The sequence below is a fragment of the Dermochelys coriacea genome, chromosome 9 (assembly GCF_009764565.3).
Source record: "Dermochelys coriacea isolate rDerCor1 chromosome 9, rDerCor1.pri.v4, whole genome shotgun sequence".
Taxonomy (NCBI): Eukaryota; Metazoa; Chordata; order Testudines; family Dermochelyidae; genus Dermochelys; species Dermochelys coriacea.
In genome coordinates, this window is record NC_050076.1 from 15,383,271 (window position 1) to 15,403,226 (window position 19,956).

A 19,956-nucleotide genomic window follows, 5' to 3' on the forward strand; every position below is an offset into this window, starting at 1 on the left:
ATATACACACACACACACACACACACACACACACACACACACACACACAGAACATGAAACAATGGGTTTATCATACACACTGTAAGGAGAGATCACTTAAGATAAGCCATCACCAGCAGCGGGGGGGGGGGAGGAGGAAAACCTTTCATGGTGACAAGCAAGGTAGGCTATTTCCAGCAGTTAACAAAAATATCTGAGGAACAGTGGGGGGTGGAGTGGGGTGGGGTGGGGTGGAGAAATGACATGGGGAAAGAGTTTTACTTTGTGTAATGACTCATCCATTCCCAGTCTCTATTCACGCCTAAGTTAATTGTATCCAGTTTGCAAATTAATTCCAATTCAGCAGTCTCTCATTGGAGTCTGTTTTTGAAGCTTTTTTGTTGAAGTATAGCCACTCTTAGGTCTGTGATCGAGTGACCAGAGAGATTGAAGTGTTCTCCAACTGGTTTTTGAATGTTGTAATTCTTGACGTCTGATTTGTGTCCATCCATTCTTTTACGTAGAGACTGTCCAGTTTGACCAATGTACATGGCAGAGGGGCATTGCTGGCACATGATGGCATATATCACATTGGTAGATGCGCAGGTGAACGAGCCTCTGATAGTGTGGCTGATGTGATTAGGCCCTATGATGGTATCCCCTGAATAGATATGTGGACAGAGTTGGCAACGGGATTTGTTGCAAGGATAGGTTCCTGGATTAGTGGTTCTGTTGTGTGGTTGCTGGTGAGTATTTGCTTCAGATTGGGGGGTTGTCTGTAAGCAAGGACTGGCCTGTCTCCCAAGATCTATGAGAGTGATGGGTCGTCCTTCAGGATAGGTTGTAGGTCCTTGATGATGCGTTTGAGAGGTTTTAGTTGGGGGCTGAAGGTGATGGCTAGTGGCGTTCTGTTGTTTTCTTTGTTGGGCCTGTCCTGGAGTAGGTGACTTCTGGGTACTCTTCTGGCTCTGTCAATCTGTTTCTTCACTTCAGCAGGTGGGTATTGTAGTTGTAGGAATGCATGATAGAGATCTTGTAGGTGTTTGTCTCTGTCTGAGGGGTTGGAGCAAATGCGGTTATATAGTAGAGCTTGGCTGTAGACAATGGATCGTGTGGTACGACCTGGATGAAAGCTAGAGGCGTGTAGGTAGGAATAGCGGTCAGTAGGTTTCCGATATAGGGTGGTGTTTATGTGACCATCGCTTAGTAGCACCCTAGTGTCCAGAAAGTGGATCTCTTGTGTGGACTGGTCCAGGCTGAGGTTGATGGTGGGATGGAAATAGTTGAAATCATGGTGGAATTCCTCAAGGGCTTCTTTTCCATGGGTCCAGATGATGAAGATGTCATCAATGTAGCGCAAGTAGAGTAGGGGCATTAGGGGACGAGAGCTGAGGAAGCGTTGTTCTAAGTCAGCCATAAAAATGTTGGCATACTGTGGGGCCATGCGGGTACTCATCGCAGTGCCTCTGACTTGAAGGTATACATTGTCCCCAAATGTGAAATAGTTATGGGTGAGGACAAAGTCAAAGTTCAGCCACCAGGTTAGCCGTGACATTATCGGGGATACTGTTCCTGACGGCTTGTAGTCCATCTTTGTGTGGAATGTTGGTGTAGAGGGCTTCTACATCCATAGTGGCTAGGATGGTGTTTTTAGGAAGATCACCAATGGACTGTAGTTTCCTCAGGAAGTCAGTGGTGTCTCGAAGATAGCTGGGAGTGCTGGTAACGTAGGGCCTGAGGAGGGAGTCTACATAGCCAGACAATCCTGCTGTCAGGGTGCCAATGCCTGAGATGATGGGGCATCCAGGATTTCCAGGTTTATGGATCTTGGGTAGCAGATAGAATACCCCAGGTCGGGGTTCTAGGGGTGTGTCTGTGCGGATTTGTTCTTGTGCTTTTTCAGGGAGTTTCTTGAGCAAATGCTGTAGTTTCGTTTGGTAACTCTCAGTGGGATCAGAGGGTAACGGCTTGTAGAAAGTGGTGTTGGAGAGCTGCCTAGTAGCCTCTTGTTCATACTCCAACCTATTCATGACGACGACAGCACCTTCTTTGTCAGCCTTTTTGATTATGATGTCAGAGATGTTTCTTGGGAGACAGGCCAGTCCTTGCTTACAGACAGCCCCCCCAACCTGAAGCAAATACTCACCAGCAACCACACACCACACAACAGAACCACTAACCCAGGAACCTATCCTTGCAACAAAGCCCGTTGCCAACTCTGTCCACATATCTATTCAGGGGACACCATCATAGGGCCTAACCACATCAGCCACACTATCAGAGGCTCATTCACCTGCGCATCTACCAATGTGATATATGCCATCATGTGCCAGCAATGCCCCTCTGCCATGTACATTGGCCAAACTGGACAGTCTCTACGTAAAAGAATGAATGGACACAAATCAGACGTCAAGAATTATAACATTCAAAAACCAGTTGGAGAACACTTCAATCTCTCTGGTCACTCGATCACAGACCTAAGAGTGGCTATCCTTCAACAAAAAAGCTTCAAAAACAGACTCCAACGAGAGACTGCGGAATTGGAATTAATTTGCAAACTGGATACAATTAACTTAGGCTTGAATAGAGACTGGGAATGGATGAGTCATTACACAAAGTAAAACTCTTTCCCCATGTTATTTCTCCCCCCCACCCCACCCCCCACTGTTCCTCAGATATTCTTGTTAACTGCTGGAAATAACCTACCTTGCTTGTCACCATGAAAGATTTTCCTCTTCCCCTCCACCCCCGCTGTTGGTGATGGCTCATCTTAAGTGATCACTCTCCTTACAGTGTGTATGATAAACGCATTGTTTCATGTTCTCTGTGTTTGTATATATCAATCTCCCCTCTGTTTTTTCCACCAAATGCATCCGATGAAGTGAGCTGTAGCTCACGAAAGCTTATGCTCTAATAAATTTGTTAGTCTCTAAGGTGCCACAAGTACTCCTTTTCTTTTTGCTCTTTGTTTACTTTCAGATCTCACCCTTGAGTCACTCTGATTCAAATGGAAAGAGTTCACACACAGCAATTTTTTTTTTTTTATTCTGAGGACTGGAGAGTATTCTGCAATCCACCAATACTGCACAGGTTTTCATACTATTTTTACTGTAGCCTGTTCCTTGCTCAGCAGGAAGAAATACTTTAGAAATTACATGAAGTGTTCTTTCATCAGAAAGGCACAATACTGCAAACTCCACCCCAGAATTCCAGATTCCTACTAGTTAGGTGAGTGAAAAACCAAAGCAAAGCTATGGAGCCTGGGGCTGTTGCACAGGAAAGCAATCCTTTGGTCAAAAACAAGTGTGGTACTTAATCTTAATTAATTATTTAAAATAAGACACTTGCTATGGTGTGTGTACAATGAAGGCTACAAAATCATGGGCTCCCAGTTTGCTTGCAGGATTTCTATTAAGTTTGATGCAGTACTAGTCCACTTTAGATTCTTCCTCTCCCTCAATGAGAACATATGTATTAGCAATATCTATTTTTTTAAAAAGGTGAAAATTGTCCTCACTAGAGCCAAAAGTTTCACTAGATTTCCTGATGAAATCCTGTAAGATTTTACACCAATGAAAAATTCCCTATTTATTACTAGTACCCCAATTCATGTGATCTTACATTGAAGGAGGTAGGGAACTTTGGAAAGTTGATTTCTAGGCATCCCTTAGAACAGGGAATTCTAGAAACTCCTTGGGATAGGAAATGGACCACCCACCAAAAACAAAAAAACCAAACCATCACAACTCACGTAATCTGTGTATTTGTGAAATACACATTTTTACAATAGTGTCTCAAAATGGAATTTTCATGGTCCATCTACAATTCATTAATCTCCAAATTAATCCTTTCTTACTATCCTCCTCCCCTCCCCAAACACATTGTATCCCATCCTGGCACTTAAAGTCGAGATTCCTTTGGGGTCCGTTCTGCTTTAGCAGTTTTATTTAGTTCATAATCTCTCACGACAGAGTTTTATATATGTGGGTTTAAGTGCATTATATCACTGAGACCTCTAATAAAGCTATCTAGCACAGACTGCACAAGTGATTTTTTGTCTACTATTTCACAAAATCAATAGCTGCTAAAACCCTGACCCCAATCCTTAGGAAGTATTCTGTGTACCGGTCTGATAAATATCCAAGTTCCTCAAGCATTTTTTGGGAGACCTATGTTGAAGTTTGCCTTTAATAGTGTTGAAAGTGAAGAGTTTTCCTCCATCAAGAGCTAGTGAAACCAGGCAGCAAGTTCCTTTCCCAAATATAAAAGACACATGAAAAGGTTAAAGACAACTGTATTGACTGGTACAGGGATTACTGCAGCAGGTTGCCAGAGTTCATAGCACAGTGAGGATGACACACAAAGGGACTGCAACCCCCCCATTTCTCTGCTGAGTTAGGTGGGACATGCAAAAGAAGCAGAAAAATCTATTTTCTGTGGCAGTCTTGGCATACATGACAATGCACAGGTGATGTTCCATGAGGAATTCTTGGAACAGTCAATGGGTGCCAACATCTGGAACATTATTCAGAATCAGGGAACAGGTTGAGTACAGGACAGGCATAGCACAGCTAAAGTTCAGAAAGCTGCTGAAGGCAGAAGTACTCATGGTACATGGTGCTACTCAAATTCCATGGCCACATCACCACTTTGAGGCACCCAGTTATTCAGATGTCAGGCTGCCCGCAAACCTGTCTTGTGGAGCCATCCCAGTGTTGCTGCACATGGACAAGTGACTCTGGCTCACCAGCTTGGCTCAAGCTACATTATAGCTGCAACTTTTTAAAGGAATGACGACAATGAAATGGGAGTCTTGGGGTGACTTCCTCCTCTGCCCTAGCCTCCAGTTCCTCAAATGTTGTTGCCTGCCGTGAAAGGGCAGAGGGAGGATGGTGTAACCTCAGTTTCCCTAAAGGACAGTACCAGAAGTCTATTGAATTGTTGCCAATAGCCAGCCCACAGGTCCCAATATGGCCATTGCAGGGGTCCATAATGGAGCAGGAGTGGCATACAGGGTTGGTTCCATCCTAGATGAGCTGCAAAGTTCTCCCTGAAGAGGAATGTTGGAGAACCCCTAATAGGAGTTGGGGGAGGGGAGAGGGAATCGAGGAGACTGACTGGGAGTCTTCCTCCATGTTCTCCATGGGAGAAGGGAAGGGGAAAGCAGCCAATGAAGATGTAGGAGAGTCCTGTGTCACAGATTTGCCATTCAGAGCCCGAGATCTCGGCATTGTGAGATGCTCAGTACCCGACAGCAACCAGGACTCTAGTTCATACCAACACCACAGCCAAGGTCATGGTAGCTGGAGCTGATAGCACCATTAATGATGAGCATGCTACAGGCTGTGTCAGATGCCGATGCCTGCTCAGTACCAAGTGTATAGCTGGTTAAGGACCATGCCTGAGCTACTTGCATTGGTAGCTATGGCTGGGTTAAGGCTTGTGATGGCACCAATGGGATGCTTCAATGCCAATGATGGGGCTAAGCTCAAGGGTACCCTCTGTTTACACCCCTTACTAGCGGAGGGTATGGGCACCCTATTGGAGCTATGTTTCTTCTCCTTGGATCTCCAAGGCTTCATGGTCCTGCCAGCACTACAGGAAGAGTCCTTGGCTTCAGCAGAACCCTTGGAGATGAAGGCCTGGACAGGAACCTAGTCTTCTTTGCAGCTGGCTCCTTAGATACAGAGTCTGTGCTCATCTTTTTGGGAGTATTCTGAGGGAGCGCCAAAAGGCTTTTTCTTAGGAGAAGCATGACCCGTGGTTGATTGGGGTGCTGGATCAGTCCTGGGACAAATGTTCAGAGGGGGAGGGAGGCCTGACCTGGATCAGAGGGTGGTTGCAGGGACTGTTCCATCACCAGCAGTTGGAGTTTTATCTCCCTGTTTTGCCTAGCCCTGGACTTAAGTGCTACACAAAAAACAAAAAAAAGGATCACTTTGGGAGATGCGAGACTCCCCAAGGCATTGAACACACTTGGATCATCCATTGTCACTGGTATAGCCTCCTGGAGGAGAGGCATCATTTGAAACTTGGCAAACCAGGCATACCCCACCAGGAAAGGGCAAGTCTCCAAGGGAAGAGAAGGACAGCAGTTCTCACATCTAAAACAACACTTAAAACCACCCTAAATAACTATGACAGAAAAAGGGGACAAAGAGAAAGGCCTTGTATGCTCTAGGCAGACAGACAATGTAGTGTTCAGTCTCAGGCAGCGGCAGAAATGAAGGAACTGAGGACAATTCGCCATGCACTCCTATATAGCCTTGGTGTTTGCCACAAGATTTCATAGGGCACGTATGTGGGCTGAATGGACACTAGATATTTTCAATCAAGGACTCAAGAGGTGTATGTGAATCTGAAATAGAGCACCCACAGATGCTCCACTACTCAAAGAACACTGCTTCCCCAAAAAGGGGCAGTGGGTGCCAGATACTAGTAGAGATCATTCCTGAGTAGGTTATATCAGTTTGGGGGAAGATGAGAGCCATTATTTAAGCCCCAAATGTGCAGAACACATGACAATTTATTTAATTTAAATCAGAGCAGTATCTCAGGAACCCCTTGCTCAAACAACCTTCAATGTGACCACTAACCCTACCCCAGACACTAATGTTACGTGGCAGTTTAAAAACAAATTCATGTACACATTTTAGAGCCCTTGGAAAATATCAACTGTTAAACAGCAAGCTAGTCTTAGCCTTAATGAGAGAGGTGCTCCTGCCGCTATACAGTTACAATGCTTCAAGTGGGCATATCTACACATATTCCCATATGGTAGCATAGACTAGAATGAATCAAAGTGGATCCTGCTTACCAGGGCCCACTACCCCACCAAGTTTGTTGTAGTTTTAGGAATTTATACTAGGCCCTGAGTTTATGTCCATTAACGCTCAGTCATTTTCAGCCTTCTAAAGGAGAAGGGTTGTTTCTTTTTTCTTTTTTTTCCAAGCCCAAAGTTTTGTCAAAGCCAATTTAACTTGCCCTTCTTTTGGCAGAGTGGTGCTTCTCTGGGCCAAAGTAGCTCAGCTTTGTTTTGTCATTAAGTGATACAATAAGTTATCTTGCCTGTAGTGGCGTGACACTAGTCCAAGTTGTTAAACTGCCTTGTGGTCTTTCTTTGGGCAGACTTTGTAGCGAGTTTTAAATTCCTTAATGAAAGTCTCTGAACCAAATCACAGTAGTTGAGGTTGTAAAGAATACTCTCTCTCTTTTTCACTTAAGCCTCCAAAGCCCAATTATGCTCCCCCACCACGTCTTCATTTTTCCAACAGCAATTACTGGTTATACTGCTTGTGTGGACACTTTAGACTACACAAAAATGTGTACATAAGCAGCTATCTGAGAGAGACCCATTTACTGATATTAAATACCAATAAGACCCAGAAGAAGCAAAATGTGCTAAGCCAGTATCTCCAGCACTTCCAATAGTGCCAGCGGCTGACGCACGCACCAAAGGCTTGATTCACTACAAGCTGAAAGTAACTCAAACATACATACATACATACATACATACATACACACACACACACACACACTTAACTACTGAAATCCAGGTTGTCAATCCAATCCCAAGCATGCTGAGATTTAACATCTTCTACTTCTTAGAGGAAAATGGATGTTGACGTGTTAGGGACAAGTAAAATGCTCAAACTTGCTGTAATTTAAAAGCTTTGAGAGATGCAAGCAGTGTTCACCCATTCAGGCGAACATTATCTTTATGTACTGCATTTACTTATGAAAAATTGAGTGATTTATCAGAAGACATAGGCTAGAAGAAAATTATAACTAAGTTAAACTCATTTATGTCAGACAGACTAACATGGCTGCTACTCTGAAACCTGTCATTTATGTCACTATTTAATTTTTGTTCCAAGGAACTATGTCCTGTGGAAGAGCAAGAGATACTGAAGCACCATCCTTCTACTTTAGCGGACAGTATTATTCCATATGCTGCTTCAACATAACAATGTCTTTCACTGCCAATACATAGTCAGTTCATTAGGGATACAAGACATCTCTACAGTAGTGCCAACAAACAGGCAATACTGATAGCAGGCTAACTGTTCAACTTGCCCTCTCTGTTTACTATTTCTTCATAGGGTTTCAGTATTTAGGATAACTTGCTTATTTATACTAAAGTTTGAGTTACAAAGCATTCTGCAATGCCTCAGTTCAGTGAGAATTTTCTACAGCCTTACCTCTAGACAGTCATTAAACAGAAAGAGCGTGACCTGTTCTCCTCTGTCACAGAGGTCATCGCCAAGTGCAACCGTTTCCAATCGCTGAACTAAGCTTCGGTGAGATGACAAGAGATTGGCCTAAATGGTAGAAATGAACAGCTCATTAGACATTAATAAATACGAGCCAAACTATCACTCCCTCAACTCAATACTGGAAATATAGTATCGTGAATGACCTTTTAACCTTTGATATTGTTGAATGTACATTCTAAACACAAGAGTTATACAGAGGTAATCAGGTTAAGTAGAATTTTGACACAAGAGCTAAATCAGTTCGTTAGTCATTCTACAGGTCAGCTTGAGGGAAGTAACTTACTGGACATCCATCAACTTCGTACACAACATCAAAGATGAGTCTTTGTGCTTCTGTTTTCCTTTTGTCTTCATTAATGTGTCTGAGGAAAGCATGTTGGTTTATCAGTATTAAATAATAAGAACATATCAAACTAAATTTAAAACACAAAAGTGAAGCTGAACATTCCAAGATATCGTCCCCACAGGCACACCAATGTATACAGTAATTGACCATTCAAATTAAAATAACCACCACCACAAACATGATCATTTAAGTGAACTGCTTTTCCATGTGCAATGCATTAAATATATGTGCATCCAAATCTGGAACAATGCAGTTACACGTTAGCAGAAACCAGCAAACTGCTCAGCAACTATGAACAGAGAAGCAGAAACTGATTTTCAACAGTGTCAAGTACTTGCCATTTTTGTTCTGTCCTTTGAATTAAATGCAATGCTCACTTTAAGAGATTTGGGCATGTGTAAGTGAACTGTTGCTAGTTAGAGTTCATGAATAATTTTTTTGTATTGGACAAATATAGCATTACTCTAATGTTGAATATCTTTCCTCACTAGGGTACATCCTACACCTGCAAGACTCTTAGAACCTAAAACTTCAAGACGGAGAACACTTATATTACACAGTTACACAACACACAACAGAAACTGACCCTCCACCAGTAGTTTATGTCCTTCCAATAGCGTTCATTGGAGTCAAGATAATGGGTGAGTCAAGGCGGGGTGTGCATGTGTGTAAAGATCTCCTTTACATTGACTAAGAGTGGCATAAGGGAGCTCTAAAAGTGCTAGACCCAACATGGGCCAAGAGGGAGGAATTCCCCAGGCACACATAGCAAAAGATAGCTATGAGGCCGCTTTCAGAGGATTCCCTTGAAAGCTCTGGCACGGGGTGGGAGGAATGTTGAAGAGGTATGGGGTGCCACAGCTTTGCAAGATACCTCAGTAAGACCTGAGAGAATATTTCATATCAAAAGCGTCACTTACGTCATCACTTCCTTTAGTGATTCAATGGCTCTCTCTAGCATGCCTTTGTCTGGGTTGTCTTCTGCTGTATGTTTCTTAAGGTCTGCAGTAGGAAAATGTTAAATGTTGAATCTCTGCAACAATAAATCATTTAAAACTTTTGCTTTACAATTCCCATGACAGGAAGACCTCTTACTTTTCATTGTTAAGTTAATGCAGCCTCATGCCCAACACGATAAAGCAACTTATTAGCGAGTTTACTGCTGAAATCAATCTCGCACACTCATAGGTGTTTTCAATCACCTTCATGCTCACCTACACTCATTCAAGAGGTATGAGTCACATGCGCTCACTGCTGTTTCACGTCTGCATGTTCCATTTGCATATACAGTTTCCATAAAAATCTAGCCACTTAACAAGCCATCTGTTTGTATTTTTGTACACCCATGTTTATGTTTGGAAAAAAGTCATCTACACTCCAATCCTAGCAACAAATATCAGGTTCTACCCTTTACAGTGCTTGTGAAGGAACATAAAACTGAAATCTAGTCAATTAAGAAAGTTGAAAAAACTTTCAAGAGTACTACCCTGCCTTGAAGTCCACTGCCAGTTTTTGTGCATTCACATTCTCTTTTGAGTTTCTTTTAAAACTATCTTCTCCCTTTTTTAGAGGCAGGGGTTGGTTTTGTGGGTTGAAAGATCCAAAAAAACAGGACAATCACAAGATAGTCAGATATATAAAAAATTACAAAACTTGCTACACATAAGCTTCTGTCACAGGCACAAAGTAAAATAAAACAATGTGTTTGAGAGGTCTTAGGCTCTACTTTAATACTGCTAGGTAGTAGATTTAAGGCAAGAGGGATGTTTAAACTAGAGTGCCTTTAAGAGCATCCCAAGTAAATCACTCAGGAGTACATAATGACTGTTACTACATCAAGTAGCAGTTCACACACTGAGTCATTAGAACTGAAATGACGACAGAAAGTAGTTCATGCTATGACACTGAAGTGTTCCCAATTATTTTGGCATAAAGGTTGTGGCTTTGGGAGCTGAAATAGATTAAGATTTAGAGCATATACACCATTTCCACAGAGTAGAGGCTTGCCTATACCTGTATGCTGAAGTGAAGCATATGACCAACTGAATCTACTGAAATACATACCACACAATCTGGCTCTTGGGTTTACCAACTATGATTGGAACATTGAAATAAGATTCTAATTCATCTAAACAGCAACCACCACTTTTCATTTACTGCCTAATAAGCCAGGTGTCTGACCCAAAACGTTACCAAAAAAATTACCATTTAGAAGTAAAGCAACACTAGGTAACCGCTGAACTGGTCGAATGAGTAGTTCAGCCAAGCTTTGACGGCCACACTCTTGTTTAGCTTGGTTTATCTAGAAAGGAGAAAGGCATTGCATTTTACACCAGAGCAACATGCAGGCTTTTCTGCTCAAGAAATCCAACATGGAATTTAAAAAAAATAAAAAAATAAAAATTTAAGCATAGCTGATTCTCAGTTACATTCCTGAGATATGAAGCTATAATTCAAGATAGTATATTAAAGAGTACTTTCAATTCTCTTACCACTTGCATAATTTATGCCAAAAAAGACAGTATTAAAAGAGAATCTATAAATACAAGTGACAGCATATGTGAAAATTCTGGACTACTGCAACACCCCTGGGTGCTCATTCAGCACCATTTACACAGCTTTTGTTAAAACTAGGTCTAAAGCCTATTTTTGAACAATTACCTAGATTTGTGTGTAACCAAGCTATCACTCCACTAGAGTCTAAAAGGAACCCTTCCCCCACTCCCAACCCCTTTGCTTCTATATTAAAGATCCCCTAGTAATAGCACCCCTCCTTCGGGCAGTCTGAAAGGTGGGGCACAGTAGCATCCAAGTGCAATCCTATCCACCCCCCCAATCAGGTTGATAGTAGGTGTTAAGTCTGTCAGTTTTGCTATCCAATTCAATTCTTATCCATCGCTCAATCCGCAAAAGAAACCAGTCATTAGTATTCCGCATACAGGTCTAAGAATTAAGGCAATCCAAGACTTTCAAATACCAGAGTTTGACCACCTTCTGAATAACCACTTCCCAAGAAGGACAAGTTATAGAGGGCAGTAGCTGACAAAATCCTGACTGTTGTAACTATTGAACATGCTCATAAAAATCTTTTGAGTGAATGTGGCTCCCTGATCTCCCTGATGGAAGCATTAACATGGTCTACCAGTTGACCCAATGTCTTCCATCTTATTTTTAATAGCTATGAAGAGCTAACTTGTAGTTAGAAACCCCCAACCTCCTACCATACTGGAAGTAGCCAAAACTCAACCAAGGAGAGAGTTAAATCTCTGTTTTAGTCCAGAAAAATAGGTTGCTCATCTAAGAAGCAGCAAAATACCCTTCATTTGTTTTCAAGAACTTAATTCCACAGTGATATTAACACTTTCTGGAGGTGCTGATGATTGTTACATTTTAAATGTAACAGCCTTGTTTCAGACTGTCAGTCTGTTACCCTGGAGACACTAATGTCCCATACCGGTTGCTAAATGCCACTTCTCTATAAAGGTTTGAAGAATTAGTGAGGATTATAGTGCCTAAACCTCCCATCCTATCCCATGGCCAGAATTTACAGTTCTATTGTATTTTTCCTTCCCCTAACTGATTTACTGAGTTAGTGAAGTTTTTAGTGGTATTAAACTTGAGTCTCAGTAATATATTCAAAGAGTTGCTGAAAATAAAGTTCAATGCATAAATACCTTTAGGAAAGCATGAAACCGTGGCTTCTGTTTTTCACATTTCATAATAGTTTCTTTGCTCATTTCAAAGAAATTCACAAAAGGAGGGTATGTTTTCAACAAGTCTTTTGACTGAAAAAAATATTGCAAAATGCTTTAAGCATAGACCTTAGGTAAACAAGCAAGCAGTCTTTATGTACATTGTATTACAATAGTAAGACAGCTTTGAAAGCTGCAGCCATTTTCCACTCTGGACTTCCGAGGGTCTTACTATTTAGACCACACCTTCCTTGAAGCTTGAAAACAGAACCCCTTTTCTTCACCGATTGTATTCCTCATCCTACAGAAGAAATCATAGGGTTGCCTGTAGTTTTATCTTGGGCTAAGATGTGCGAACGTGACAGTTGAAAATATAGCCACAGTAGGGCAAATGAAACCTATTGTCAATAGTCAGGGAGAACACTGGACAACTGTATTCCAATTATTGTTTCCCTAGAACTGCATTTGTCCCTACCTTCTTGCATATTCATTACCAAGGGATAGGAAATCCTGGTCTGACTAAAACAGCTAACCCTCTGAGCTGGTTTAAATGTATTCCTTCAACCATCCTCTTCCCCCCCGCCCCAATGCATCTTTTCACTAGGAATGAAGTGGAAGCAAAGTACAACCACACAATTACAAAACTGACAGGCTGTTTTCTTGGTGCTCCCAGTTTATTCAAACAGCAGTGGAATACCAGAGGTTACAGGAAAAATCTCTTTGTAACATTTCAAGCCTGGTTTCTAGAGTTTGGATAAACATCTGTACAAAGCTTTTTTTTACATTAGTAAAAACCAGTTTACAGTAACTGTAAAAATAACTTACATATCTAAGAATGACATCACCAATACTTTTGCTTTCAGCCCAGTTTATCATAAGGCCTTCAAGGTCTTCCTGGAATATAAAACAAACAATTGTATTAGGAAGACAATAAGCAGCCTGATTTAAAAGAGCCATGTATCTAAGTTGTACAGCTAGTATTTATACATTTCTTTACTCAAAGCCTGACATTGTGTGGCAATTGCCATGGAATCCAACACTTGCTATAGAACTGTGCTCCAATTCTAAGCTTACAAATCATACAAATGCCTCGCATTCATCATTGTGAAACAGCTTTCCAAACATCATCCAAGTGTAAGTCAATACAAGGTTATCTCCCAGTTTGCAGATAAATAGACATGAGAGCTCCTGCATTCTCAAATGGGATATTAACTCCCAATGGGGGAGAATGAAAACCCTTCCTAAGACAAAACTATCACTTTCTTCTTCTCCCTCCAACCCAGATAGAGATAACAGAACCTGTGAAGTGTGACATACTGGGGTGTAATCAAGACCAGTGGCGTGCTGTGTCACCCTTGCCCTGCAATCTGAAGTGCCTTGCAATGCCCTACTGTCCTAGCTCTCAACCTGGACCACTAATGAACAGTTTGCCAGTGTGCAGGTCACTCCCAGATGCGTTTGTGTAACTGTAGCCTATCAGTCACACTCTGCGTTGGTTATATTGCACGGTGACCCCAACACATGCCCAGTCCTGGATTCCCCCCCCAGGAATGTGCTGCCCAGCCCTCTCATGGACAGTTCAAATATATAAGTCTATTATGGGAACATACAACTACTTGCCACCTTAAATGGCATTACCCAGACACTGGCTTAAAACACACTGGATTAGATAAAACCAATAAGATAATTTATAAACGACAAAGAAATGAATTTTGAGTACAAGAATAAGAAAAGTTTACATAAGATAAAATGCTTTCTAATGTCCAACTTAAACTATATTAGATTCAAGCAAAGTGTCTCACCATATGCTTCAAACAGTATTACTGACCAACCTCTAGGTCAGAGTGTCTACCCCAGAGTCCAACAGCTGCTTCTTGTGTGCACCTTCTTCTCAGGTGCAAAGAGTGAAAGGGGCAGGGAGAGAGAGAGAAAGAAGTCTCTTTGGGTGTTTGCCCTCCTTTTTATAGTTTTAGTCCCCCTTTGAAAAGCATTTCCAGCTGAGAACCAGGAGACAAAATCTGTGTGGAAGGATGTTCCCTGCTGGGTTCTTACCTGTCTGAGCTTCCTTAGATAATGTCACATGGAGGAAAACAAATTAAAATATAATTATGCAAACTATTTTTTGCTACTACTGCTATATAATTACAGCAAATTATATACAAAAGTATAACTCATGAAACCCTCAGAAACGGTTAAGCAGCTTGCAGGCTGAACGACCCAGAGCGCACCTTTAAAGTCATGTTAGAAAGGTATGCGAATGATAATTAGGGCCATTCATGGTAGATGGGCTAGAACTTTGAAATGCAAACCTATATTAGAAGTGATACTAACTGGATCTCAAAAGTTAGCCATGTGAACAGACCGTTCCTGTCTGTAACTATAAACTATTAATTCAGAGTTCAAAAGGGAATATTAACATTTAGATGAATTTTGGATGAAGTAATGTCATAGTCTGTATGTCTCTGAAGTTTGTGATAGACTACCTAATGAATAAATTGCCCTATGTTAATTTGCGTAACTAATTACTGGTGGTGTTTAGAAAGCAGAAGGTTACATCAAAAGCCTATTGTTTACCCAGGTCTGTATGGTCAAGTGGCTACTAGAAAACTGTATAAGAGACTGTTGGGTCTTGATTCCATCATCTCAGATCTGCTTGAGGTTTCATGCAGGGGAAGTCTAAGTCACAAGGACTGAGACCCCCCGGTCTGATTGGATCGCCCTGAAATATAAACATTGGACTATATCCTAATGACTCTTTGCAACTACCATGTCAGCTATGTATCTGAACCTTAAGAACTGAACTTGTGTCTGTACGTATATTGATCTTTTAGCCTCACACCCACCCACTCCCACCACTACCTGGAATATTCTGCTTGGTGATGCATACTCCTTTGTTCAAGACAAGTCTGTATGACCAGTTTGGTGCTACATGCATCTGAACATTATACAGGGGGATGTTTATAACTTTACTTATAATGCTGCCACACACATTTTAACCATGGTATTATGGATAAGCAAGTTATGAGTTTTCAAATGATACCTCACAATGCATACCTTGTACAAAGGTCACTACTGTTGTGTGTAGGGTGTGAATACAGGGGTGCATTCTGTCACAGTATGTCTAAAACATTCCAATTATTCCTCAGACTGTGGATCTGACAAATGGAGAAACTATTGGACCTGACGTATGTAAAATAGAGAAGGGAGAAACAACTTTAATGGGAGAGTCAAAAAATGCTTCACTTCCGCTGCAAAACATCTATGGACAAATCTGTTTAACAACCCTCCCTGGTGGAAGATCTGAGGATAAAAACTAGCAGTAGGTTTCTTTGTATCCCCTTAGGGCAGTGGTTCCCAAACTGGGGTTTGTGAATCTCTGGGGGTTTGTGAAATGTTACAGGGGGTTCTCAGGAAAAAATTCCCTAATGGCAGGCAGAGCTGTTATAGGGACTCTGGGCAGCACAGGGCCAGCAGCCTGGAGCCTTCCTGGACTTCCAAGAGCTAAGCAGATCAAAAGCAAGCATATCTATCACACTGAGGAGATAGGAACTTCAAGACTACTTATAAGAAATGGAAAGGGAGGTGGGTATTTTTTGCAGTTTTTAAAATTAAATAGGCAGCTAGTATTGTTTTTAAAAATGGATGAGCAGTCCAGGCAAACAATGCACATTACAAAAAAAAAACCTTAAATTTGTTCAAGACCTGCTTGTGTATGCTCGTGTAGGAGGAACGATTTGAGTTGGCTTCTTAAATACCTTCATGCCGTTTCACGTTTGATACTCCTTGATGAAACATAGGAGCCTTGTCTTATAACAGGCTTATTCAAAAAGCGATACAAGCTACGAAAGTGAGATCTTGGAAGAGAGTGTTGCCGTTTTCATACTAGGAACATCAGTGCCCTATTCACCTTGGATAAGATGTGTCAGATCTGGGTAGCTTTGCACCCAGGATTTCTTGAAACAATATGGCTTTCAGCCCTGTTCTGACAGTCATCGCATACCCTTGGAGTACAAGTGCTATGATTCAGAGGGTCCACTTTCCTTTAAGAGTGCTCAGAAGCACACCAAGCTCGTTGTGTGGACGTCCAACAAAGGAAAGACTGTTTGATGAGAGATGCACCTTTGGAAGCCAGGTCTCAACTTCTCAATCCATCATGGAAGAAACAGTTACTTATTGTAACTGTGGTTCTTCGAGATGTGATGCAGAGGTGTACTCCACTTATGCGTGCGTGTGCCCAGCGTGCTGGAGCTGGAGATTTGTTTAGTAGTACCCATAGAGGGAGAGTGCTCACACCTCATGATGGTAGCCCCTCCCAAGACTGCATGAGGCAGCACCACCCCAATTTTCCCTCTGTTCTTTGGCACCTGTGCCTGGAGTTGAGATCCCACTGCAGAGGGGACAGAGGGTGGGTCATAGAATAAATATCTGCATCACATTTTGAAGACCCAAATTACAGTAAGTAACAGTTTCTTCTTTGACTCAGTGCAGCCATGTATTCCACTTAGGTGGCTCACAAGCAGTACCGCCCTAGGAAACGGGGTTTGAAGTCTACCTAGACGAAGACTGCAGGTCACTATCAACATTCAAATTCATCCCAAAAGATGCGATTATGGCATAATGGTTTGTGAACATATGAAGAGATGACCGAATAGCAGCCCTGCAGATGTCCATATGGAAACATTAATGAGAAATTCTACAAGAGCACAAGCAATGTCGATAGCAAGAGCTCATACCCGCTGAGGGGGTGCGGCTGAAGTTACTTCATATACAGTCTTAATGCAGGATGTTATCCCCTTGGAGATCTGGTAAGAGACTGCTTGACCTTTCATTGGATCTACATACAAAACAAATGAGGCAAAGTACAAAACAGTTTGCTCCTGTCCAGGTAGAAGGCTAAGCATTGCCTGATGTTTAATGTATGAAGACTCTGATCCTCTGGAAAGCAATGCAGCTTCAGACGGAACACAGGTAAATATAATCACCTGGTTCAAGTGCAACTGAGAAATCACTTTAAACAAGAATTTTGGGAGTAATCATAAAGTCACTTTATCCTTGGCACAGCCTCCTTGTATACAATTCTCCATCAGAACCTGCAACTTATTTCTTTGGTAGCAGATGTTATGGCTACCAAAAACGTGGTTTTCTGACACAGGATCAGGAATGGACAAAATGTCAGGGGCTCAAAGGGAGGTCTTATTAATGTAGTCCTTGCAGCCTTAAGGTTCCATATTGGGAAAGACTGTCGAACCGGAGGATGCAGACAAAAGGAGCCCTTTCACAAATCTTGCCACCATAGCATTGGAGATGACTGATCATCCCTGAATAGGCGGATGAAATGCCAATATCTTGGCCAAATGTACTTTCAAGGAGGTCATCACCAGCCCCAACTTCTGAAGGTGCAGCAGGTACTCCAAAATGTCCTGGCTAGAAGCTAGTATTGATTGGACTTTGTGGGCTAATGACCACACTAAAGACCCTTTTACACCGCTGAATAGGCCACCTTGATGGAGGGCTTTCTACTGTTGAGGACGACTTGGGACAGTCACCCGAACACTGCTATTCCTCTTCATTCAGCCCTGCAGCAGCCACGCTGCAAGATACAGGGAGCCAAACTCAGGCTGCAAAGCATGGCCTTGGTTTTGTGTAGATTGACCTAACCCTGAGCCAGACTACTTTCTCCTGTTGGACCTATGACCCATTCTGGGATAGTCCCACTGCCTCAAAGGAGGGAAAGGCTGAACAAAAGCATGCTACGGATGGTAATGTTGCAGAGAGAAATGTGTGATTAAACCACTCCAAGCTCCAACTCCAGCCACAGATAGCAAGAAGGAACTGACGGAGAGTCGGGGTGGCGCTGCCTCACATAGATGGGGAGGGACTACAGCCATGAGGTGCGAGCACCGTCCCTCTAAGGGTACTGCTACAAAAAATTCTCTAGCACCAGTGCACATACACTTAAGTGGAATACATGTCTGGATCAACTTGAAGAAGAATCTCAGACTTTACTACTGAAGAATAAAAACTGTTCATTAACTATTTAAACTTAAAATTACCACAACTAACACTACAAAATACATTAAAAGTAAAGCTAAAGCTAGATAAACCATTAAGTTCTTCTCAAGAGAAAGATCTAGGTTCAATGGATCCTGATGGTTCACACATAATTACTGCTGCAGTTGGAAGGAACAAAGGTGGAAGAGGATGCCATATACCCTTTCATAGTCTCATGCTCAGAATGGTCAGGAACACAGAGGGAAAGCATAGGACAAACACATGAGCAGTCTATCAGGCACTGTTGAGAAGGTTCCACCATTTGAATTGCACCCACACCAGTACATCTCACAAGTAGGACTATGCAGAGGACACAAAACTGAATTAATCTCAAAATAGCAAGGCTATAATAGTGATTCTATTTGCTTTCATAGTTATTCCATTAAAACTCTTGATTTTTTTTTAAAAATTTTAAACAAAAAGCTATCAACTGCACCAGAGCACCACAGAAACCTCGCCCATGTTGCCAACTTCAGTTCCAGCATGTCACACACTACACAGGTTTATACTCATTGGCTGATGTCAGAGCTAGGTGTGTGTTAGCACTTGGTGCATCCTGAGCAGACAGTGAAAAAGACCAGCATACACTTCAAGCAGAGCTGTTTCTACAGTGCTCCATGTGGCAGATAGGATTGTTCGATCCTAGGCCTTTGCACTTACAGCCTATGCCATGGGTAAGTCACTTGAGTGTCTTGTTCCTGTGCTGCTCTTCCTTTTCACCATGACTAAGAAAACAGAGGAAAAAGGCAAGTGTCCTTCACCTTCTCCACCTTAAGTTGAGCACCACCTACATGCAGGTGTATGTTGTGCGCTTCCCAGTTAATGCATTGATAACGATGCCCCAAAATACAGTATAATTTCTAAAATTATTAAAAATTAATTTAAGAAAGCAAGCAGTCTGAAAGCCTCTATTCCAGACTATTCAAATACGAATCAGGACTGAAAGTCCAAAACCACCAAAAATAGCATCTTGCAATTGCATACTAAGTTTTTTCTAAAACTATAAAAGCAAAAATCTTTCTTCATTTGATTGAAATTTGTATCTCCTTTCATCAGGAGATTCAATGTTATGGCTCCTGGATATGCCATATTGAAGCAAAAAACTTAATGGCTAATTTAGACAGCAATCTGCATATCAAGTGTCCAAACTAAGAGTAGAGACTGAGTGATACAGGCTATATTTCACTCCAAACTTCAGTTCATGCCTCATTTCCATACTAAAGTCTTTAGAGACAGAAGTTTACACCAAGTTTTTCAAAAACAACCAATTGCGTGTGTCCAATTCAAGGCATCTTTTAAAGGGGTTTGATTTTCTCAAAATGATGAATGCTCCGCTCTGAACAGTCAGGCCCCTTTAAGGAATTTACTGCTGGACACCAAAAAACTGACAAACCTTTTTAAAAATAAGACACACGCACCCCCCCACCCCTCTAGTTATTTTTCAGTGTCTTTGCTCTTTACTCCAATGGGAATTGCTGGGCGTTCAACACTTTGGAAAGTTAGCCTAATGTTAGACTATTTTTGAGAATGTGGGCCCAGGTCAGTCAAAGACACCCCCCCCAAAAAAATATCCCACAGCTACAAATATCTCCCTGTGAAAGCAGCTATTGAG

General features: G+C 41.8%; 1 protein-coding gene across 18 annotated transcripts in view; it reads right to left on the reverse strand.

The window, feature by feature from the left end:
- Positions 1-19,956, reverse strand: part of ECT2 (epithelial cell transforming 2) — a 130,069-nt gene that overhangs the window by 12,172 nt on the left and 97,941 nt on the right. For all 18 annotated transcript variants that reach the window (XM_043491570.1, XM_043491566.1, XM_043491572.1 and 15 more), the window contains 6 exons: positions 13,119-13,187; positions 12,276-12,386; positions 10,807-10,903; positions 9,522-9,603; positions 8,539-8,617; positions 8,181-8,300 (listed from right to left, as the gene is read on the reverse strand). In XM_043491570.1, coding sequence (XP_043347505.1) covers positions 8,181-8,300; positions 8,539-8,617; positions 9,522-9,603; positions 10,807-10,903; positions 12,276-12,386; positions 13,119-13,187 — 558 coding nt within the window. The remainder of the gene's footprint in view (positions 1-8,180; positions 8,301-8,538; positions 8,618-9,521; positions 9,604-10,806; positions 10,904-12,275; positions 12,387-13,118; positions 13,188-19,956) is intronic.